Source organism: Mytilus galloprovincialis, chromosome 9, assembly GCF_965363235.1.
Source record: "Mytilus galloprovincialis chromosome 9, xbMytGall1.hap1.1, whole genome shotgun sequence".
In the NCBI taxonomy this organism is placed as follows: domain Eukaryota; kingdom Metazoa; phylum Mollusca; class Bivalvia; order Mytilida; family Mytilidae; genus Mytilus; species Mytilus galloprovincialis.
Window position 1 is genome coordinate 48,428,058 of NC_134846.1, and position 25,157 is coordinate 48,453,214.

General features: G+C 33.7%; 2 protein-coding genes across 2 annotated transcripts; both read left to right on the forward strand.

Annotated features, from left to right (window-relative positions):
- The first annotated feature begins 1,032 nt into the window (after nucleotides 1-1,032).
- LOC143045176 (uncharacterized) lies at nucleotides 1,033-6,972 on the forward strand. Its single transcript, XM_076217517.1, has 5 exons — nucleotides 1,033-1,144; nucleotides 3,056-3,238; nucleotides 5,295-5,354; nucleotides 5,842-6,066; nucleotides 6,637-6,972. Exons 2-5 carry the CDS (start codon nucleotides 3,088-3,090, stop codon nucleotides 6,786-6,788), a joined length of 588 nt encoding a protein of 195 aa, XP_076073632.1. The 5' UTR covers nucleotides 1,033-1,144; nucleotides 3,056-3,087; the 3' UTR covers nucleotides 6,789-6,972.
- An 8,413-nt stretch (nucleotides 6,973-15,385) lies between these two features.
- Nucleotides 15,386-24,479, forward strand: LOC143046564 (tyrosinase-like protein). Its single transcript, XM_076219722.1, has 5 exons — nucleotides 15,386-15,648; nucleotides 18,784-19,149; nucleotides 22,315-22,427; nucleotides 22,828-23,735; nucleotides 24,457-24,479. The coding sequence occupies exons 1-5, from the start codon at nucleotides 15,640-15,642 to the stop codon at nucleotides 24,477-24,479; spliced, it is 1,419 nt and encodes a 472-aa protein (XP_076075837.1). The 5' UTR covers nucleotides 15,386-15,639.
- The last annotated feature ends 678 nt before the right edge of the window (nucleotides 24,480-25,157 follow it).

The window sequence follows — 25,157 nt, forward strand, 5'->3', positions numbered from 1 at the left end:
CTTTATCGATAATCCCGGCTGACCCGGCTGCTTGAACTTTTGACGCATACAACAATCACTTTTCCATTGTGGCGTCAGATATTTTGTTTTATGACATCAAAATTTTACGGGAACCTGTGTGATATCCAGTAATGGTGGACAATTATGATAAGGTGTATGTGACTGGGTTAAACATGTTAGCGGGATCCCAAACATCCCCTAACCTGGAACAGTGGTGTTACAGTACAAAATAAGAACAAACAATAAAATCAGTTGAAAAAGGCTGAACTCATCAAATGGATACAAATAGGAATACATCTAACAAAAACACAGCGTGGACGTGGCCGGGTACTTGTACATCCCTACATGAAAAAGACACGAAGTACAGATCTGAGAGTACTCGAAGTTATTGACAGCAAGTTCAAAGCAAATAACAACTAATAAAAAAGGTTATGCCCCCAAAACTAAAAGTAAAATCATAGAAATACTGAACTACGCGGAAAATCCGTAATCGTTATCTTAATATCTAATTTTGGTTAGACAATGTGTTTGCCTGTAGTGAGATTACAAATCATAAAACTTCTTCATGGCAGGATAACCGCTGTATATAATCATAATGAGTCTTATTGTAATATAAAATGAAAAAAAAATGTGATAATGGTGCCTGTGTAAAAATTCTGAAAGGTAGCATATTTTACATTTTTGTAGTAGATACTAGTAAACCACATTAAAATCATTCCCATCTCAACCAAGATTTTGCAAATGTTACGATAAGCAAAGAGATAGCTTTAATCTTCCATATTATAACCATTTTAATTTTTAATCCTTTTTGTTTGTTTGTTATATTTGCTTTTTTTTTTATAGGGGGTTCCTTTTTGTCAATTATACAGCCCCTCCCATTGAAGTTAAAATGTTACTTCCCAACTATGCATTTTACTACTATAATACTTTGATTTCGACCCCTATCAGTGATAGAACGGAAATACAGTACGAATTACAATTTTCTCTATTCTTAGTAAGATTTCATTGATTTTGGCACAGTACCAAAGTTATTCGCCAACATCGGGGAGACGTGTAACATTGTGATTGAGTTAACTTCCATGCTTACGTAATCTACAAAAGTTTCATTCCCAATTCAGAATTCGGAGCGCCATAAACCAATATTGTAAGTATAAAATTCAGTTTTATTAATTATTAATCAGTTAACTGTTTCATTACCTTTTCATTACTATTTAAATAACCTGCACAATCATAATTTTGATAATTTGTATTTTCATTTTGATAAAGACACATCAATACCGTTAGTAATTATACCTCTATAAGTTTTTTTTTTAAAGTGCCATTAATGAATTATAGGTTAATTGTTTCTTTGCAGTTATTTGCTGTTCACATAAATATACATTGACGCCAATTAATCTTTTATAAACCTGTGAAAACCCCGGGTAAATTTCTAAATTTAGTAAAGGTACTTTCTTATTTAAATATTTTTAAATACTGTAATTCCAGTTCTTATTTTTAGATTGTCAAACAAATGGAAGGTGATTTCGGGTATTTACATTTCAACATACTTTTATTAGGTTTAATCTGGGACTAGTATACTACATTTGTAATATATACTAATAAAACACTAATATATACTTATAAAATACTGATATATATCATGTCCTATGTTTAATGGACATGTGAAAAATATACAACTTGAAGATTTTAAGCTGTATATACATATTTTATATAAACATCTAAAAAGTGTACAAAACCAAATCACTAATAATAAACAGGAAAATCTCAAGAGCCTGTGTGTCTCTTCTTTCAATTGGAAATTTTGTAAAATTAGATAAAAATCATAACAAGTACCCAAAAATGATTGTGGACAAATTCAATTTGGGTTTAATATATTGATCCCGTAATTTAATAAACAATGTTTGTGGCCATCTTGAACAGTTATTCAGCAACAAAGTTGCAACACTTCAAAAGCATCCCATGAAAAAGTGAAAGAAACATCTATGCCATGTTTGGTTTCATTCCTTTCAGTGGTTCTTTAAAAGAAGATATGTGTATGTATTTCCCTTAGGATCCCTTTTTAAACTAACTAAAGTCCCCCGCTGGCGGCCATCTTGGCACCCAATGAAAAAGAGAAAGAAACATCTATGCCATGTTTGGTTTCATTCCTTTCAGTGGTTCTTTAAAAGAAGACATTTGTATGTATTTCCGTTATGGTCCTATGTTAAACTAAGTCCCCCGCTGGCGGCCATCTTGGATGAGTGATCGGCCTCAATGTAACAGCACCCGGTAAGCACCTCATAAGGAACATTTATGCCATGTTTGGTTTCATTCCATTCAGTGGTTCTCTAAAAGAAGACGTTTGTATGTATTTCCCTTAGTCCTTCTTCAAACTAAGTCCCCCGCTGACGGCCGTCTTGGATGATGAATCGGCTTCAAAGTAACAAAACTTGGTTAGCACCACATAAGGAACATTTATGCCATGTTTGGTTCAATTCCATTTAGTGATGATTCTCTAAAAGAAACCGTACGATGACCTATAGTTGTTAATTTCTGTGTCATCTTGGTCTCTTGTGGACGGTTGTCTAATTGGCAATCATACCACATTTTCTTTTTTATATTTGTATGTATTTCTCATAGAGTTCTATTGTGTTAAACTAAGTCCCCCTCTTCCGGCCATCTTGATTGATGGATCGGCATCAACGTTACAACACTTGGTCAGCACCTTATAAGGAAAATTCATGCCATGTTTGGTTTCATTCTATTCAATGGTTCTCTAAAACGAGATAAGTGTATGTATTTCCCGCTGGTGGCCATCTTGGATGATTGGCGTCAAAGTAACAACACTTGGTCAACACATATTAAGGAACATTCATACAATTATCGTGTTTGGTTCCATATATTCTATTTACACATCCATTGCAGCGCTTTATAAATCAAAAGCAGCAAATAATTAAAAAAAACAAAACAATCAGCTTGTGTTGGCAAAGTTTTATCATGCAAGCAATCAATTACACTGAATGCTTATCCTTTTACATTTTCCTTATTAAATATCATATAAATATTTTCTTTACAGATTTCAGTGTTTAAACTATACACGGTAGAAAAATGGCATCATTTTCATGTTTCTCGGACATGTGCCAACAAGGATTGCAGTTTTGCGAGGAGCAGTCTCAGAGATGTAGAAGTTGTATCGACTTTGCAGAGGATTGTTTTAAAAATAACAGACACATTTCAAACTGTTCTGAGTTTTGTTTGGGTACGCATTTAAATTTAACAAATTGCATATGTATACACATACACATAGATTTTACTACTGTCTATAGTAAACAGCCAATACTTAAAAAAATAAGGGGATATAGTATGAATGCCAATAAGACAACTAATCATCAAAGTTAACATGAAGTGGGTGTAAGCAATCATAGCCAACCGTACAGTTTCAACAATGAGAAAAGCCTCATATACACGGGTGTCATTCGGTTTAACGAGAGAAATGAGTCGTGAAAGAATATCTAATGGTGGTCAAGCATTGCGAGACGATCGTGAAAGCTCTGGTACCGGATTGTGAAAGAATTTCAATGTAAATTCTAGTTCAGAATTTGTGAAAAATCGCTTAATTTTTAAAACGCGGAACAAATCCGAACAAAAAATTATGTCTGTCAAAATGGTTAAACTTCCTTAACATTACTGTGCAATAAGATAAAGAAAATATTGAGTACTTTATGAAATAACACAAAGCATGTCTATGAAATTAAATTAAAAAAACACTGACAAATGTAAAAGTTTTGTTTGGCCAATTAATTCTGAACATAAGGTCGAAAGTATATGAACCCAGACATCTTAATATCATTCCACATATCAAATACATTTGACGTTATCTATGAAACATTCAGACAGACATGTACACCGTACGCCAAATACCAAGGCGCTATAGCATACAGGTACAATGTATATAAGCAAAAGTCCAATCAACATAAAACGAACATTGCCAAATGATGCATGATACTTAGGTCAATGTTATTTGAAACCTTGCAGAAGCCGAAAATGTACACCTTACAATCATAACAACAGACAGATATACTAAAGCTTAACGAATTAGCGATACGGACTTGACCACAAAGCTAAATCTTCATCCTTGAAGTGAGGCAAAGTCGAGGTCACGTGAAAATTTTAATTCTTTGAAATGCTTAAATTTATTGAGGATCTTGGCCAACTAGTTTTTCTCAATACCAATAGCAAATACCAATTATCATAAATTGAAGAATAATTTGAACGTCATCTTTCATGATCCCTTTTCACGATCTTCAAAAAGCGGTACGTGATCTTTCACGATCCGAAAAATCAATTTTATGTAAATATTTCTTTTTTTAACAAGTTTCAGATTATGTTATACAAAATAACTATGAAAACCATTTTGATTCATTCAAATAGAATGCCCTTATTCGTATAAAAGTAGTTAATTTGAATCGAATTTGTGAAAAAATCATATTTGTTTACATTGTTTATGTCATTGAAATGTCGAGAAGCAATCTGCCTTTTGTTGTTTTGTGAAAACTATGTACTTTTAAAACTGGATTTTCTCACATACTGATCATAATGTTGAACCATTTTGACGGACAGTTTTATTTTGTTGTAAATTTGTCTGTGTAATTAATCAAATTACATTATTTAATGACCTTTCATATGTCTTCTCGATTAAATTTCTTTCACGATCCGTTACCAGAGCTTTCACGATCGTCTCGCAATACTTGACCACCGTTAGATATTCTTTCACGATCATTTCTCTCGTTAAACCGAATGACACCCGTGATATATATATATCAGGTCGTGGCATTTTTTTGTTGTTGGAATATACAGTCTTTAGGTTTTAATCTATTAACTGATCATATTCAGAAATATAGCATTACGGTCAATTTATATAGTTGGATGATTTTTTTTCTTTCTTCTAATTAGTACTGTGTAGCTTCGCTTTCAATTATTACCTTCTGTATCAACATTTAACACAAATCAAGGGAATGCTATTCAATTATATTCGTTTTTAAATATTTTGTACTTCAAATCAATCTTCACAACTAAGACTAAGACAGCAATGTACATGTATGACAAATAAAATAAAAGTATGTAGATCTTTAAAAATTATAACAATCTAAATCAAATCAAATTTTGTCACTTTGAAAATAAAAAGATATGAGAGTTTAAGAACCTTTTCGGTTTTAAACTTTTAAAATTCTTTATATGTATAAAACAATATAAAAGAGAAAAAAACAACCTTTTTTTTATGACATTTTTCTAATTGTAAGAAATGTTTTTTGCAGACACATTGAAGAAAAATATTTCGGAAACTGATAGAACAATACTGAACTGTTCAGCTTCAGGTTAGTAAATATATGATACATTGAATTGGCATCTATCAACTGTGACTTCATTGACATTGTTGCTACTAATTTATTGCAATGCATTCAAAATTATCACCAAATTGCAATTTGTGTTATTAAACTGTTCAACAGGTAGAAGTAAAAAAGGGTCCACTCAACACATATAAACTTAAAGCATTGCATTAATATGCCAGGTGAGCGATAGCCTTCTCTAGACCCGTATTGCCTTTGTGAGAAAGTATCAAAACATCGACCTATTGTAGCGAATGTCGATAATTTGGTCAAAAGTTCATTTAAAAAACCATGACTTCCTAAAGTCAAAGACAAAATTTGTGAAATATAAACTAACTACATTGTAGTTGGAGATAAATACTCTTTGAAAGATCTAGATTAACAGTTGCTTTTATTTAACAGCCTGTCCAGAGCATTTGAATCACCCTGAGTGTCGAGTTATACATGTATGTACATTATCAATTGGATATTTCAGATGGTTACAGATGGTTGCCAGAAGAACATCATCTCTTGATTGAATCAATTCTAACTTGCATTATCATGACTGGCGTAGCATTTTGTCTTCTCTGCAAGTTCCAATTGTTGCCTGACTTTATTAAGAATATATATGCCCTTCAAAAAGAAAAAGGCAAAGTAATTACTGTTGTAGATGAAAACCTTGAGATGAATATGAAACAACCATTAATGTCTGATCAAAAAGGTAACTTTAAAATATATTTAGATGGAAAATGGACATAATGCATGACATATTGACATATTACAGTAAGTCTGAAATAAACAGTTAACAATGCATGTATTTGATAACTTGTAAGATTTATCAGAATTTCGTATGCATTTTAGTCTATCTGCCATATAATTAACTTTCGAGGACTGCCGACGGTCATATAACCCGATTTAAACATACACATTAATATAAATAGATAGCGACCTCGTGCAATTGGACTTTTTTTTCGGAATTATTACATGTATTCTTGAAACATGAACAAAGTACATACTACATGTATAAATATGTATATCAGAACAATTTATAGTTCTATAAGCCTTTAACATAAGACCTTCCGAGCTCAAAATTTGATATGAAATATATTTGTTTTTTTCTTACAAATTAAAACTACACTTTCAGTAAAAAGTCGAGTTATCATATACACATTACTGCATATGTTTGTTTGTAAGTTAACTGGGTAAAAGATATGCAACCGAAAAAGGAAAAAAGCGAAAACCGATAGATATAACAAGAGGTAAATGTTTTGTTTTTGTCATTTATATTTAGAACAAGAAGCAAATAATCACGACGAAAAGTTAAAAGAGGTACTTGTGCATGGTAAATGTGGAGTTGACCACCATAATCAGATAAGCAATGCAACGAAAGACGACCCTTCATTGTGTTTTAGTGGACGTAGAGCTGATCCTACAGCAACATAACATGTCATGGTACAGGTAAACAGCTTTGTGGTGAAATGGAACTTTCACCAGTCAATGAAGTAACATGACGAACTCATAAAAATACATCAGATTCAGTAAGGGTAAATATTGCATGGCTGCATGTAATTAATGTGACAAGCTCATAAAAGAATATCAGATTCAGTAAGGGTAAATATTGCATGGCTGCAGGCCACAGACCACAATTAATTCCTCTATCAGTTCTTTATAACCTTTTGCATCATTAAAAAAATTGCACCATGCACTTTTGTCCAATTTTTTGTGTGTGTAATGTATAGTCCTAGTCCAAATATATATCCAAAATTCAGAAAGATTGTAGCAATCACTTTTACAAATTTAGCCAATACACATCCATACCCCTATTGACAAGTCAAGAGATGTTCCGAAAACTGTAAATATTACCTTTTTGCACTTGGCCTAATCACTCATTCCAAATCAAAATAAGTTAAAATACAACATCCAAAAATTTATTTCACCTCTCTTCTTTCATTTCCACCAAAAAAATTCGAAGAAATGAGTGAGGGAAAGAAAAAAAATTAAAGAAAAATACACTCTAATTAAAAGGAACTATATTCGTGGACAACGAAAAGCGGGGTCATTAATTGTGGTCTTGGGCCTGCATGTAATTAACGTGACAAGCTCATAAAAGAATATCAGATTCAGTAAGGGTAAATATTGCATGGCTGCATGTAATTAATGTGACGAATTCATAAAAGAATATCAGATTCAGTAGGGGTAAATATTGCATGGCTGCATGTAATTAATGTGACAAGCTTATAAAAGAATATCAGATTCATTAAGGGTAAATATTGCATGGCTGCATGTAATTAACGTGACGAATTCATAAAAGAATATCAGATTCAGTAAGGGTAAATATATATTGCATGGCTGCATGTCACTAACATGACCAGCTAATAAAAGAATACCAGAATCAGTAAGAGGAAATTTTGTAGGGATGCATGTAATTCACTTTTTTTCAGAATATCTATGTAATGCGCCTTTGTGCATATAAATGTATTTGGGATATGTATTTTAAAACATATAAAACGGCTCTTATAGGAGAAACATGATTAATTGTAATCATTTCTCTTTATGCTACCAAATGGTCCTCTTTGCTTAAAGTTCAATGGCAAATTTTTAATGTTAAATTGAGGAATAGATCAAATTCAACAATAAAGCAGTCGAAAAGTACATGAAAGAGGGCGGAGCGGGAATAAGGTAGGATATTTGTACCATAACTAGGGAAAGCAATTTATGTTGCAATTAGTCACCCCTTGTATCCACGAATTGTCCAAGGCTGTTCAACTTCAAGTGAGCGTAAGACTCTCTCAATACGAGGTACCAAAATTCTAGCAGGACTTGGTTTCGTATTCATGTATTCTACACTACAAACCGGACGCGTCATCAGTTTGCTTAGAACTGAAGTTTGGAAAATGATTTACATTGCCAGTTAAACCCAGGGGTGAATGAATGAATAATTACATAAAATTGAATGAATGATAAATAAAACGACCAAGAAAGGTTTGATATGCTAAACAAGATAAACACATGCTAGTATATTAAGTTTGCATAAGAATTATAAGATAAATTTACATGCAGGTGCTTGGTCTTTGGTGATTATGAGGACACACCTAATTTTCACATAAATCATACAATACGCCTCTGATGTACATGTACAAATGTTCTTCCTTTATAATTATCGTAAACTTGACAAAACAGGAGCCATATTATGAAGGCAAAGTAATTAGAGTTCGGAGATTCCCTGTTGGTGACACAAAGAGATGGGAGGGAAGGGTGACCTAAACACATAGGCGATGAATAAATCATTAACATTTTCCACTAATTAAAAAGTGTTATTCTATTGGATCATACATGTATATAGTACATATGTTTTCATCATCACATTTACTAACTTTTCAATTCTTTCTGAATGATTGGTGAACGTTCCATTTCAAAGCTGTATTCTTGGATGTGCAGGCTTTCTGTGATAAACTACTCACATTAACTCAACCTTAAAGTGCTGATTTAATTCTTGCATGTATATATAGACATTATGTATTAAGATTTGCTTACTTTGTATTGTTTGAGTTCTGACATTGTGATAGTTGTAGACGTTATAAACTACATTGTAATCCTCATTAATCACACACTATTTAATAAGATTGTATACATGTACATATTGTGTTTACCTTAATATCATTTGTACAATACAAAATGAAATTATTAATGCTTTTTATAGAAAACATGACGTTATTATATGTTATCCATCATTTATCACTCGCTAATATAACATTGTATGCATGTAGATATTTTGTATGCTTCATTACCTAGAAAATAAAAATATCGTAATTCAATTATATTAGCTTTTATAACAATAAAATATATGTTTAACACAACTGTTTGTGAAAACTCCAGTATTGAATGTTTCAGGCATATATATAGTCTATCAATATTATCTGTTCCTGACAAACATAAGGCTACATTTTTTACATATCAGTTGAAATGTCAAATCTGTCTATCCCCTTCCCCTCGAACGTAAAATGGTCACCCCTTACTACACATATTATTTAGAAATTGCATTACTTTTCATTTTTGGCGAAACACTTTAATTATTTCTAGAATGTAAAGATTATAAAAATCTTATGCGCACATTTGTCTTAATATTTTAAAGTTGGGCTGTGTGAAGATGTTAAATAATTTAAATAAGTTCAGATAAAATTGAAAATGGAAATGGGGAATGTGCCAAAGAGACAACAACCCTACCAAAGAGCAGAAAACAGACGAAGGCCACCAATGAGTCTTCAATAAAGCGAGAACATCCCGCACCCAGAGTCGAGCTTCATCTAGGCCCTGAACAAAAATATGTACTAGTTCAGTGATTATGGACGTCATACTAAACTCCGAAATATATAAATGAACAAAAATGTTTTACTCTGCTTGCATAATTGTCGGTGCTCTGTGAAAACTCAATAAAGTAATTTTTTCATAATTTATTAAAATAATAACATAACGGTACCAATCGTTCTACATCAGATACGCATTTCGACAATCAATGTCTCTTCGGTGACATATGACGTATATCCTTAAGATAAGTTTTCGATCATTTATATATCATTGCAGGGATTGTCTAGTATAGGAAGTCTCTGGTCAATGGCTTTCAAATTTTGGAGTTTAAGATTTCATAATAAAGGTTAACCCGGAAAAGCAATTAGGTTAATTGCCACACAAAGCAGTGATAAAAAATGATAACAACACGTTAAAAATGGCACGCGTCTGAAGCGCTTTCCTGGATTTACCTTAATCGGGAACGCTCAAAACCGAAAATTTGAAAAAAGGACCTTAATCCATCTACGATCAACTATGTTTTTTTTTCTATTTACTGCTGTGTATTGAACGTTTTTCTATGCATTTTTTTTTTATTTCACTGATTTAGTTTAAAAGGGAGAGATGACCAACCAAAGACCTGTTCAATACCCTAATACCCCAAATCAGAGGTTGTCTTATGTCTTACGATACAGTCACAGGGGAGATAATGACGTTGCTCACATAAAATGTATTTTTTGCAACGTCAAACTGAGACATATCGGGAAAAGATGCATTTTTCGACAGATTTTAACGATTAGCTTGAAAACGAGATATTTGGCTTGGTTATGTATGAAGATTTCAAATTGTTGTGCAAGTTTTTATGAAAAAACTCACCGGCGTATTTATTTTAGATTAGAGAAATATGCATCAAGATATGAAGTTTTTTTCTTCTAAAATCATTAAAATTTCATAAAAAATCATTATTTCCAACGAAAGAAATGTTACACAAACTAATAGCATTCTTATGTAAAGAAGTTATCACAAGTTCTTTTACAAAAATATGCTTGCGTTTATCTTTTGAAACCAAAAAATAAGAGAAATGTCCGAGAAACCAAAATTTTAAGTAAATGTATAATATTTCGACCAAGTCTATCTCTAAAAGTAGCACATGAAGCTATATATATTTTTAATTAAATATTTCAATTTACTAGGTGGAAAAAAGCTTATAAGCAAAAATATTCATCAAAATTCTAAGTGGGATAAAAACTGTATCGCATGCCCTTAAACACGTAGTTTTTATGTTTTTGTCCTTTGCCGTTGCTGGCATATCTTTGATAATTATTATTTAAAATTATATACACAAAAATGATATGTGGTTTGACTACCAACAGTACAATACATATCAAATATCAAAATGCAAGGATATAAAAAATGCTGGTCATCGTTCGGTCTTCAACAACTAGCAAAATCATATAGCTACCGACGGTAACTATAGGGCACTTGTCTATTTAAAAAAAAAAACGTATTTTAACCTCAAAATTACCTTCCCCTTATTTTGCACATTGTTGCCATTGTTTAATTACACGTTGTCAAAAGTTAGTTACATCAGATTTATAATAATTTTTTAAAAGTCTACAATTTTACGATGTAAATATACAAAACAGCTGCTTGTTTTGATTCTTTCCTTTACAAAGTTCATTCACTCCAAACGGCCGAACTCTTTAATATTTCATATGCAAACAAAACACGATTACAGATTCATTATGATAGGTAAATTTAATGTATTGTCATTCATGAATATTTGCAAGTGTATTACGTAACGTATATAAATATATATAATTTCAATTGAAAATTTTCATTTATCTATAGTATACAAAACATTTCGGTTTTTCCGATTCAATGTCATTGGAAAAAACTTAATGATCACGTTTTCTTTTCTTTTCAAATAAAGTAGTCACAAAATAGAGGGTTAAGATGTAAATCAATAAACACAGATGTAAGACAGCAAGTTCCAACAGATGCTCTTGCAAATTAGACAATAATTATAACTTTCAGAAGTCCCGACATATTTTTTCGTAGTAGAAAAAAATCATCAACAAAGCGTGCAATTGACATTTAAATGATAAAAAAGGGACAATTGAAAGACATAACTTGCATAAAACAGATACATTATTTGGATGATATTTTGGCTCTCAATAATGACGACTTCAGTATGTATATTAAAGAAATTTATCCTGTTGAACTTACTTTAAATAAAGCTAATACTAACAATGACCACTGCCCTTTCCTCGATATCTATATCACTAACGGAAAGCTGAATACTAAAATTTATGATAAAAGAGATGATTTTTCATTTCCTATTGTTAATTATCCATTTTTAGATGGTGACGTTCCCTTGTCACTATCTTACGGTGTTTATATATCTCAACTTGTACGATTCGCTCGTGTATGTAACAATGTTTTAGATTTTAACGAGAGAAATGTATGTATTACTGAAAAATTATTACACCAGGGTTTTCGATATCACAAACTAGTCAAAACATTTACTAAATTTTATCATCGGTATAAGGACATCATTCGTAAATATAGCTCAACATGCAGACTTCTTATACGTTCAGGTATTTCACATCCATTTTTTTATGGAAATATTCTTTATAAAGCACAAAAATGTCAGTATTCACCTCAGAAACTAATAAAACCTTTAAATAGACTTATCAAGAAGGGATATAGTTACGATACTGTTGTCAGGTCACTAAAGATTGCTTATTTTGGCGTTAATATTGATTCACTTATAGGGTCTTTGCATCGGAACTAAACACATTTATTCAAAAACCAGTTGTTGGCATGACACGGGTTATGTTCTTCTCATATATGTTATGATGGTATGATACTAAACCCCTAACGGGAAGGATTGTGCCTGATATTCATATGATGAAATCATAATCTTTCAATCAGTTTAATTGAAGTCTGGAGCTGGCATGTCAGTTAACTGCTAGTAGTCTGTTGTTATTTATGTATTATTGCCATTTTGTTTATTTTCTTTGGTTACATCTTCTGACATCAGACTCGGACTTTTCTTGAATTGAATTTTAAATGTGCGTATTGTTATGCATTTACTTTTCTACATTGGCTAGAGGTATAGGGGGAGGGTTGAGATCTCATAAACATGTTTAACCCCGCCGCATTTTTGCGCCTGTCCCAAGTCAGGAGCCTCTGGCCTTTGTTAGTCTTGTATTTTTTAAATTTTAGTTTCTTGTGTACAATTCGAAAATTAGTATGGCGTCCATTATCACTGAACTAGTATATATTTGTTTAGGGGCCAGCTGAAGGACGCCTCCGGGTGCGGGAATGTCTCGCTACATTGAAGACCTGTTGGTGACCTTCTGCTGTTGTTTTTTCTATGGTCGGGTTGTTGTCTCTCTGACACATATTCCCCATTTCCATTCTCAATTTTATTCTTATACGTTCAGGTATTTCACATCCAATTTTTTATGGAAATATTCTTTATAAAGCACAAAGGTGTCAGTATTCACCTCAAAAACTAACTAAACCTTTGAATAGACTTATTAAGAAGGGATATAGTTACGATACTGTTGTCAGGTCATTAAAGATTGCATTTTTTGGCGTTAATATTGATTCACTTATAGGGTCTTTGCATCGGAACTAAACACATTTATTCAAAAACCAGTTGTTGGCATGACACGGGTTATGTTCTTCTCATATATGTTATGATGGTATGGTACTAAACCCCTAACGGGAAGGATTGTGCCTGATGCTCATATGATGAAATCATAATCTTCTAGTCAGTTTAATTGAAGTCTGGAGCTGGCATGTCAGTTAACTGCTAGTAGTCTGTTGTTATTTATGTATTATTGCCATTTTGTTTATTTTCTTTGGTTACATCTTCTGACATCAGACTCGGACTTCTCTTGAACTGAATTTTAATGTGCGTATTGTTATGCGTTTACTTTTCTACATTGGCTAGAGGTATAGGGGGAGGGTTGAGATCTCACAAACATGTTTAACCCCGCCGCATTTTTGCGCCTGTCCTAAGTCAGGAGCCTCTGGCCTTTGTTAGTCTTGTATTATTTTAATTTTAGTTTCTTGTGTACAATTTGAAAATTAGTATGGCGTTCATTATCACTGAACTAGTATATATTTGTTTAGGGGCCAGCTGAAGGACGCCTCCGGGTGCGGGAATTTCTCGCTACATTGAAGACCTGTTGGTGACCTTCTGCTGTTGTTTTTATTCTATGGTCGGGTTGTTGTCGCTTTGGCACATTCCCCATTTCCATTCTCAATTTTACATGTAGCGCCATTGCGAAATAAAAACTATAAACAAATCGACGCTGGAAAAGACAAACAGCACTCTACAGAACACAACATGGAACACTAACTACAGCATAAACCAAGACATAAATAAATGGAACAAAAACGGGGATGGTATATGATGCTCCGGGAGTGATAGTAAAACCTTCTTCGCATTAACACCCATCTTGTTGGTCGTTGTTGGTCATTGTTAGTGCAATTCGTTGATAATACATAAATTTATCATAGATACCAGAATTGTTTTGTATTTGCACCAGGCTCGCGTTTGGTCTATTTAAGACTCATCAGTGACGCTCGAATAAAAAAAAAAGTTTAAACAAGACCAGATAAAGTACGACGCATGAGAGCAAGGAAGACCAACAATTCCATAAAATTTTGCTAATTACAGCCAAGGTAATCTATTTTTGAGGCAGAAAAGCCATGGTATTTCAAAACTTTAAAAATTTGTAAACAGTTGATTTATAATTATGACCATATCAATGCTTTGCATGTCAACACAGAAGTGCAGACTACTAGGCTGGTGATACCTTCGGGGAATACAAACTCCGCCAGCAGGGCATCGACCCAGTGGTAGTAAATAAACTCATCATAGATACCATGATTGAAATAAAAACTATAAAAAACGAAACCGGAAAAGACAAACAACACTCTTCAACACACAACATGGAAAACTAACTACAAAATAAACCAAAACATTTTTTGGAACAAAAAGGGGGGTGGTCTCAAGTGTTCCGGAAGTGATAATAAATCCTTCGATTTTGAGTTAACATAGTTTACGATCTTCAACACACCATTGTCTATACGATATCTAATGCTCTGGATTACCATGGAAATACATGTAACTGTTCATAATTTTTAGCAGAAACTATCAATATCTGTCATCAATCAAAACCTCCTTACGAACAAAGAAAAATGGCATATTTCTAAAATATAACCACTGACTATATTGCTAACATCGGTGGTATTTTAGATTTCTCGTACACCTATGGTAGAAATATTACTGCAGCAGTATATGTGTATTTTGATAGTTAAAGTTTCTTCGAACAGCGATGTTTGATGTCAAACTATTTGGAAATAAAAAAATCATATGAACAGTGAAACAAAAAAGGACAAAATATAAAGGCACCAGAGCTATGCACGAGGAAGATACATGATTTATCAATTTTAAAAACATTTTCTAAGTTTTTTACAAACAATATCCGTATTTTCATGCCAGTACCGAGGCGCTCAGTCGTATATTGTAGCTGAGTTGGTGACACTCTCCGGCACTAAGTACACCATAGGTGTGAATATGAAAAAAAGATTTAGAAAAAACCCAACAACATGCTCCATGAACCCTACAAGTAAATGTGGTATGAATACGATGTACAAGACCGGACATCCTTGTGTTGATGACGAGCTGGTGTCAAGTTGATTTATATGATTAGTTGCTGCTAGAAAAATGCTGTTCCTAAAACAAGATAAATATTATCTAATATAACATTTTAACAATTAATAAGGTTAAGTTATGAAAAGTTCAGAACAAAGTTCCCTCTTTCTTACAATTAATATATCTTAAATCATGTTCTTAGATATGTAATTTATTTGTATGTCTCACTGTAACACTGAAGAGATTGTTATAAAAACAATTCATTAATTACAGGTAAACACTCTCTTTACTCAATTCTTCCGAATATTGTTTGTGGATTCAGGATGCAAGATGCAGTTTGTAAGTTTTTCTTTTTACTGTAATTAGGTCTTTACTTCAAGTGGCGTTAAAGTCTAGCGTTATTAATTTTTTTCGTTCTTAATTCTTCAATAACTACATGTTTATTCAAGATAACAGGTTTTATCATCGTATTAATATTTAAAAGAACTGAAATTGAATATTTCTAAATCATTTAATAATTTTTCTTGTATTTTCCATCAATTTTCTAAACGAAACAAACATTTGGTTAAAAAACTTAAGAATCATGATTGAGTAACTAAAAAAATACTGGAGAAAATGCACGGTCGACACTCGGCTAACCGAGAGATTGGTCGGTTAATCTATATTGAGTATGCGGCTATATGGACGATTGGTCTGTTAATCGGGTTGGTTATACGTCTGTTAAGAGTAAAACGCTTAATTTAATGTTAAACTCTATTAAATATACAGATTTTTGGCATTTTATAAGAACCAAATCAAAAAAAAAAAGTGTCTGACAAATCTATCATAGAACATTTTGCACTTGTAAAAACATTTCTTAGTCTGCGCAGTTTTCAGTAAAACTAAAAGGCGTCGCGCAAGTATGTAGTATTTATGCTTATACGCATAGCAATTTTTTTAATAAAAGGCGAAACAAACAAATTTAGATACCATTTAAAGGACAAAAAATAGTACTGTTGTTCTAAAAAATAAATTGACATTAGTAAATATTTCATAATTGTAAAATAACGTGAATAATACCACGTTTTAGTGAAAATTATGGGAATAAAGTCTGTTAATGGGTTGGACAATTAAAATTGTGTCAGTTAAGAGTTATTTAGCCACGACAATAATTTTGATACCTTTATAGTTTCCCCTTGTTCCTGAGTAAACAAAAATGACAATACGGTGCCACGGTATCCTAGAAAGAGCATTTTTATTTGGACTTTCTTTGCATTTTATTGAAGGGTGTGTCACATCAATATAGCGTGATATGGATTGGCCTCTGGAATATGCATGAATTTTTTATTGACGTTTTCAATCAGCCTTAATTTTTGTGTCTGTTCGAAGTAGCACGTTCTCAATTCCGACTGAAAGTGTCTTTATAATACAGCACAGGGTACATATAACGTGTTCTCGTTCACATATGAACATGATATTTGTCACTGGACGTTAAACCCTAATTCGTCAGCATCATCCAATTGGTTATTTTCTTCTATTACTCAATCATATGTTGTTTACAAATCACTCTAAAGAAGTAAACGGAAAGGAGCGATACATTTGGTTATTTTAAGTTTCAATTCATTTTATTCAGTTTAGTTTCTTTCTACATAAGTGCAGAGGAGAACTACAGTTGTCTATGGTGGCCGGTGAAGTCCATTTCGCGTTTTCGCGTTTTCGCGATTTCACCTTTCATATTCTATAGGGCGAAAACGCGAAATCGCGAAGTCGAAAACGAGAACGGTTTCGCGTTTTCGCGTTTTCGACTTCGCATCGCGTTTTTGCCATATAGAATATGTAAGGCGAAAACGCTAAAGCGCTAAAACGCAAAATGGCATTAACCTGCCACCATAATTGTCCGCATGTAAACTTCTAGAATTTGTCACCAATATAAGTACATTGCAATCCGTTACTGTTTCAACAGCCATCGGTGTTTCATGTGTGTATTCTTAAACAAGTATTATTTTTCTCTTGTTTTTAGCAATGTATCACTCTCTACTGTCCTTATATATTATTCTATATTCTGCGTTTCCATCCAGATTCTCGTGTATACCATGAGGGTCCGGATTGGGGGTATTGTTTATTTCTGTATTCTTTAAATTGTTATGTCATTTTTTTCTACATTTTATTTATCTTACTCATTATTCTTTCTTTATTTTTCATATTTTGTCATCCCAATATATTTTACTTACTGATGTTTAGTTACATTACGACGTTTATCTCTGATTTATATACTGGTTACCGATGTAGATGACAAATTTGTGTCATTCATGACAATTAAACAGAATCAACATGATATATGCGATCATTCTTGGATGAAATTAATATTACTTTAATATTACACTTTTTTGAAACCATTTAAAAAAAAATTCAATTTTATGTGTTGTTTCCGTATATGTAATGTTTCAATGCTCATGTGTTGTTTTCGTATAGTTTATCCGATAACACCCCATATAGCAATAAAATTATACTTTTATTGCCATTCATAACTCTTAACAGACCAATTAACAGACCGGGTTTTATACATCCGACCCATTAACAGACCAGGTTTTAAATAAAGATTGATTTATGTCACCAAAATACAGATTTTCGTGTAGATTTTTCACACAATGATATCAATATGGTTAACAAACATAATGCCTTTCTTTTTTCGATGCTCAAAATATTGAATGCAAGTTAATTTAACCAATGTGTCATTTTGTGTACATTTTATGTGTGTAAAATGTGTATAAATTTATTGATGAGTAACCCGCCTTTTCATTTTATAGATCGAACATCGAAGCTAGAAAAATAATAATTACACCACTGAATTCAGTACATTGAATTGTTTTGTTAGACATGAATACTTTTTATGATGAAAATATATTTAGAAAGTTATACAATGAAACATGCTGAACTTTCAATGATTTTCTCGATAACACCTGATTAACAGACTTTTAGCCAACCCGATTAACAGACCAACCGCCGATATAGCCGCATACTCAATATAGATTAACCGACCACTCTCTCGGTTAGCCGAGTGTCGGCCGTAAAATGGTTGATATCTTGACCGGCAGCATAAAGAGTTTTACATATGAAAATGTAGTGTAGACACCAATCCGTGTAGAAGCTAAAGTATGAGCTTAAGATGACACAAACACGTGTCGTTGAATTGTTGTCTCATACACTCTTTGTTTTTATGTGCAAACATTTATTAATGTTCTATATACAGGGATTATAAATATGATACAAAGAAACGCATGTCATTTTTCATCCATTCGTTTGATGTGTGTGAGCTTCGGATTTTGCCATTTGATTAGCCTCAATAGGGACTTTCCTTTTTTGAATTTTCCTCGAAGTTTGAATTTTTGTGATTTTACTTTTCATCGCAATGAAAATCAGGCACCATTAATTTAACTGTCACAATTACGCAACAAAATTTAAACATATAAACAAATATTTGATATATTTTTTCAGAATATGCTACAAGTAATTGCTGGTTTGGGTATTCTTGTGTCAGCAGCATTTGGTCTAATACAAGAAGATATAATACCACCAATGCTACAAGATTGTTACTCTAGACATGAACACTTTATGACAGCATCAAATGAATATGCCATTCAAACTGACTGTCTTCAAGCATTTCTTAATACAACTTACGGAGCCAGGACTTTTCTTACTTTAGATGAAACTGCTTTGAAATGGTTTGATTCCCTTGGGATGAAATCTCATCGGAGATTGAAGCGACAAGCACCTAAGCGACGCAGAAGAGAAATACGCACACTGAGTAGCTACGAACTCCGAGCCTTTTTTAATGCAATAAACGCTTTGAAACGTGATCGGGTAAGTGTTTTGAACATCTTTGTAAAATATACTATCACTTTGTAGAAGTAAGAAAGGTGGTCTTTTGAAAACAGTATCGCCTGGAACTTAAACGGAAACTATAATTGGTTAACATGCAACGTCTTTACCAAACCATTCAAGAGGGGCGAAAGATACCAGAGGGACATTAAAACTCATAAATTGAAAATAAACATTCAAAGACATGGCTAAAAAAGAAAAAGACAAACAGACAAAAAATAATACACAAAAAAACCCAACATAGGCGAATGCATTTTTTTAATTTCAATTCAAACCGATATCTTCCATTTTCTCAGAAGCTTCTCACACTGGGAACGATGTAAAAATCTAGTATATTCATTTGATTGTGCAACCCGATATTACATCTTATTAGACATGTTACGAAAAGGTATATTCTCGTCGCTGAGGTTGACAAATTACACTTTAAATTTGGGGACGGTGTCAAAACATTGATTATAGATAAAAATTAAATCATGTGCGTCTTGGGGAATTCAAATCACATTTACGTAACATCCTAATATTATGACATTTGCTTTTGTGATATTGTTGACTATCATACGACTTGAAAGTTGTACGCTTGCAATAGTGGGTGGGACAGAAAAAGGGGGGCTGAGAGTTATACAAGTTCATTCGATTCTAGATTGATTATATATACATAGTAAGCCAGTTAGATAATAATTGTATTGTTGTATTACAGTTCATGAAAAAGTTTAATGTATGGCTTTATTAACCCCACACAACGCTCTATTGTCTGATTGATTTCTTCTCTCGGGTGTCTCCATAATGCGGGGGTCACACATTGCCGATTATTGCTCCCGTTTGAGATCAGACAGCGATACGACACGAAAAGTGAAAAAGTCGGATTAGTATCCTCAATTATCTGGAATGTCCTATTATTGTCTGAACGCAGTCGTTTTAGTTCGTAACAGATTCCTCCCGTAACATTCGGGGAAACTCAGCCGATTTTGTCTAGTCGGATTACGATCGTGCCTATGTCGTGACAGATTCTGCTGTATCGGATCGAATTCCTAACAATGTTCTGTGTATTCGGGAAGGTGTCCTGTGGAACGGGAATGATCTGGAGAAGTCCCGACAAGAACAGAATACAATACGACTGAGACCAGACAAAGCCGTTTGCAATGCGATAGAGAGGACCGTGATAGGATTACGTTCCGACAGTACTTGATCATCCCGATTATGCCGACAGTTTTTGAACGGATAACTTCCGTCAGCGTCGGTTCACTGTCTTGTCACTATCTGATCTCTGTCGGATTACATTCGGTAGAATCGGGACGCAGTCGTGACAGACTCGGTCGAATTTTACCTGGCGAAAGATACAAATCAAATTTCCATCCACGATTCACAGGATCTTGATCAGACTTTTGACAAATTTTAATCGGGAATGGTCCTGTCAAGGACGGCAGTAAAAATCGTGAATGTGTGACCCCAGCTTAAGCTTCCATTGACCCTGAAAGTTTTGAAGCGCCTTATATCGTGTTCGACATATACCCGCCACTCTGATATACGCAAATTCATTTTTTTTTACATTTTCTTCTTTCTGCTCGTTGTTTAGCTCTTAGTTGATGCCTTTTTCAAATCTAATCCTATCCCCCTCCCTCTCCCTAAAAAAAAACCCCAACTGGTTAGTACACATCTATATAAAAACGCCATAATTATTATTTTAGGAAACCCCTAGCATTGTTAGCTTATATAGAGGAAAGACCCATCGGCCATCGGTGTTAATTTTCCTATTGTCATTTTCTTATGAAACGGTTGGCGAATTTCAACCAAACTTACCAGGCATTTGTAAAATACAAAATATCTGCATAAGGTGGTGTTAAGGTGTAAATGTAAAGTCATTGTGTAATGCTTTTGAAACTCGGGAATGTTCAACTGATGAGTAGTGAGTCATATTTTACACAAACCTCTTATCGTTCTAAACAGGCATTGAGAGTTGTCTCATTGGTACTCACACCACATCTTCCTTTATCTATTAAATATTTGCCTCTGAACTTTATGCAACCAATAATCAATCAATCACAAACACCTTATAAAGAAAATACAAAATGAGCTGAAACTGTTTAGATTAAGACAAAGTTGGAAGGAAATAAAGGAAGAAAAGTCATGCCCTCGAAGCTATGTGACCGGGAGTATAAATTTTCTAAACTAGAATGCAACATCATACCTATATAAAAATGACCGTTACATATATTCACGAGCAGGTATTTGTAAAGCATATAATAATACTTAAGATTATTTGCAACTTCTATCAATTTTGCAAGGGCTCGCCCGAAATATTTACACACGCATGTACCCCGTGTCTCCGTTGCATTTACATGACCGCTCCCCCCCTCCAATCTTTTGCATTAGAGTTTCTTAAAAATATTATGGAATTTATTAATATCTATTTCTTATATTTCTTATGGTAAAAATGTTTCTGAATATTCGTTCCATACGGCGGAATTGCCTCCAAAAGTATCAATGCAGTTTTTAAAGAATATTCAATGTATACACAGGTAATCTCTTTTGTGTTTCGACACAGTCCTCCAATTTAAAGTGTAATTTGTCAACCTCAGCGTCGTGAATATACCTTTTCGTAGCATGTCTATTTCAAATTATCTAACTTTGGATTTCCAAATATTTTGAAGACCTTAGCTTGCAGTGCTATTATGCTTGATTGTTGGTTGCTTAACATCCAGTGGCAAATATTTCATGCATGTTCAGGACGAGAACAAGTTAATAATACTAATAAATACAATAGGTAGGTCTTGTAATAGACGTCATCCGGGATGATGGTCGGGGAAATGTGGACTGCCACTGGAAAATGAGGGTACTATATTAGATAGGGACAGGTATATTGCCTTGCAACAGGTCATCTACGGACCCAAGAAGAGTTATTGCAAGGGTTATTAACGTGTACAGAGCGTGGCACGAGGCACCGATTTTAACGTCCAATTCTGACCGAACGTGGCTGCAAACTTGATACATCCCGCACAGTCAAACGGACGCCTCACTTTGGCAAACATTTTACTGCTGGTCGGAAGAAGACTAAGTGATCATATTGTGTGATTTTTTTTTTGGGGGGGGGAGGGGGGTGTTACTTTTATGATATCAGATATCAATCATGTACTAATTATTTATTTACAGTCTGTCTCACCAAACAAGTATGATGTATTCGCCTTAATGCACCAAACACTAGCACTGCCATCAGCTCACCGAGGTCCAAACTTTGTAAGTTGGCATCGATACTATCTCGAACTGTAAGTACTGAATTATCAAGCCTCACTGGCTAAGAACATTTCAATTACGCAGAAATTGACAATTAACTTATACATAAGTTTCAACAAGAAGAAGAAAAAAAAAAGAATTCAGTCTGGTGTTTTATGAATAATAATTGATGATTTTTGTTTTAGTTGAATGAACATTTTTTAAATCTTACTAAATAAAATGAAATTCATTCTCTATTCATACACAGCAATACACATTCATTGATTACAAAAAAAATTAATGTAAATGAGAAGAAGATTTAAAAAAAGAATAGTCAATTAATATTTAATATGTATTTATTCAAACGGACATTGACGATAATTTACAATACTGCAAGCATTCAACGTAATAATACTTATTTTTGTTCACTTTAAACATATTTTACATTTACAGGTTTGAGAATGCGTTAAAAGAGAAAAATAGAAGAGTGACCATGCCTTACTGGGCTTCAAATTTAGAACATGAAATGGACGACCCGACAGATTCAGTATTTTTTACAAGCATGTTTGTTGGAAATGGGGTTGGACGCGTTATTTATGGACCATTCGCAAACTGGACAACACCAGGAGGAGGATTTTTGCAGCGAAATATTGGAGCCATACGAAGTTCACTCATTAATGCCACCGCGCTGCGTAGCGTATTCCAAAAGCGTTACAATAGAGAAATCTTAAGTCCTACTGCAACTAGGAACATAGAAAATCTGGAGAGACATCATGACAGCGTACATGTATGGATAGGTGGTCAAATGAGTGGAACATCTACTAGTCCCCTAGATCCAATCTTTTTCTTGCATCATTGTTATATCGATTACTTGTGGGAAGTCTTTAGGAAACGACAGTCACGTTTGGGAATAAACCCATATACAGATTATCCCCAAACAACAAATCGATTTCACCAACCAAATAGAATAATGGACAACTTACGGCCACCAAAACGCAATATTGAAGGATATAGCAGTTATTTTGCGAAAATAATTGAGTATGCCGAACCACCGTCTTGTCCATACTGTAACAACAGAGAATATTTGAGATGCAACAAAACGACCAATCGTTGTCAATCTAGAACAAGAAGTGAATTTTTCGAAATGATGCTTGAAACAACGATTTATAAAGAAACACCACTAGTCATACCACCAGCGGAACGATTTGAAGCTACAATATTTGATTCCAGATCTGGCGGAGGAGGTGGTGGCGGCGGCGGGGGCGGAAATGGTGGTGGCGGTGGTGGTGGCGGAGCTGGTGGTGGTGGCGGCGGCGGAGGAGGAGGAGGAGGTGGTGGTGGAGGCGGGGGAGGTGGTCGGCGTAAGAAAAGAGCAAGCTCGTTTTATAAAAGTGGTAATGATGGACAAGTAAACGTATTAACAGGACGGTCATTTATGTATGATTCAAAAGGTGTCTCAGAAGATTCAAACCTTTTCAAGTGGGCTATTGCCCCGATCACTATTATTTTTGAAAAAACCCAAACGTCCGGAATGAATGATATTTCAAACGCTAATCTGATCCCAACAGACTTTGCACACAACGGAATCGGAAAAGTATTTGAACCATCCCCCTTTCCGGTTACTGTTGAAACAACTGGTTTCTCGTACAATGGTTATTACGTGGACACTATTGTATTAGATGAAAGATCGATTATGTCCTTGACACCTTTCTATATAGCCTTTCAATCGCCTATGCTAAAAGAAACAAAGGCATATGTTAGAGTATTTGATTCTAGAGGGAAGTTGTGCCAGCCCCAATGCCTTATTACCGGATCTTACCCGCCGATCTACCATCACTGCTCCGGGGTTATAAAAGTCAACAGGTCGTCTCCAAGAATGTACTACAAGGAATTAAGATTACTGACTGAAACTGATTTAATGAACACTTTGTTAACAGATAGCTCATTTTTAAGCTTTAAATGCATGCTTTAAAACTAACATGTCGTTTCACCGAAATTCGGTTTCAAACGAAATATTTACCAACATTTCCTTTTCTCCTTAATTGATGGTTTTGTTTTACTATTTATATAATACCATTTTAGAGCTCATGTTTTCTATCAAGTGACATTAAACAATGATATTAGACTAGTAAGTTTCATCTCTTCTTGCCTTCAAACTTTGAAAATAAAACCATGTTTTCGAAAGGTATATATACTATTTAGTATATGGTTGTTCAAACAGTAAAATAGTTTGTCAATTTATCTGAGTGTGTTATCTATTGAACATAGTGTTAGTTATGAGCCTCAACAATGTAATGTTGAATGAAAAGGTATAATCTTACAAAAAAATCAATGTAGTCTCTACAAAATGTAGTTTATAACAATATTTGTTCAAAGACTAAATGTCCATGTCTCTTGGAAGTCAGGAACCCTGTCGATACACCTGAGATAACTACTGGTTTTTAAGGACCCCCCCCCTCTTTCCAAAAAAATAAACCCGGTTATTATCTATGGTTCTTCGACAGGGTTCCTGACTTCAAAGTCACACGCACATTAATTTAGTCTCTTGTCGAGTATGGTGTTAAACTACATTTTAAAGAGTCTTTTGCTTAGTCTTCATGTGTATATGTATGTAATGTTTTATTTGTTGTTGTCGCTTTGTCACATTTTCGTTTTATTATCATGACATTGTCAGTTTGATTTTGACTTTTTCGAGTTTGCATGTCTCTTTAGGATCTTCACTTCGATTGTTGGTAATTAATTGTCCTTTGAGCAAATTGGTGTTAATGAAAAGTCTTGTTTTC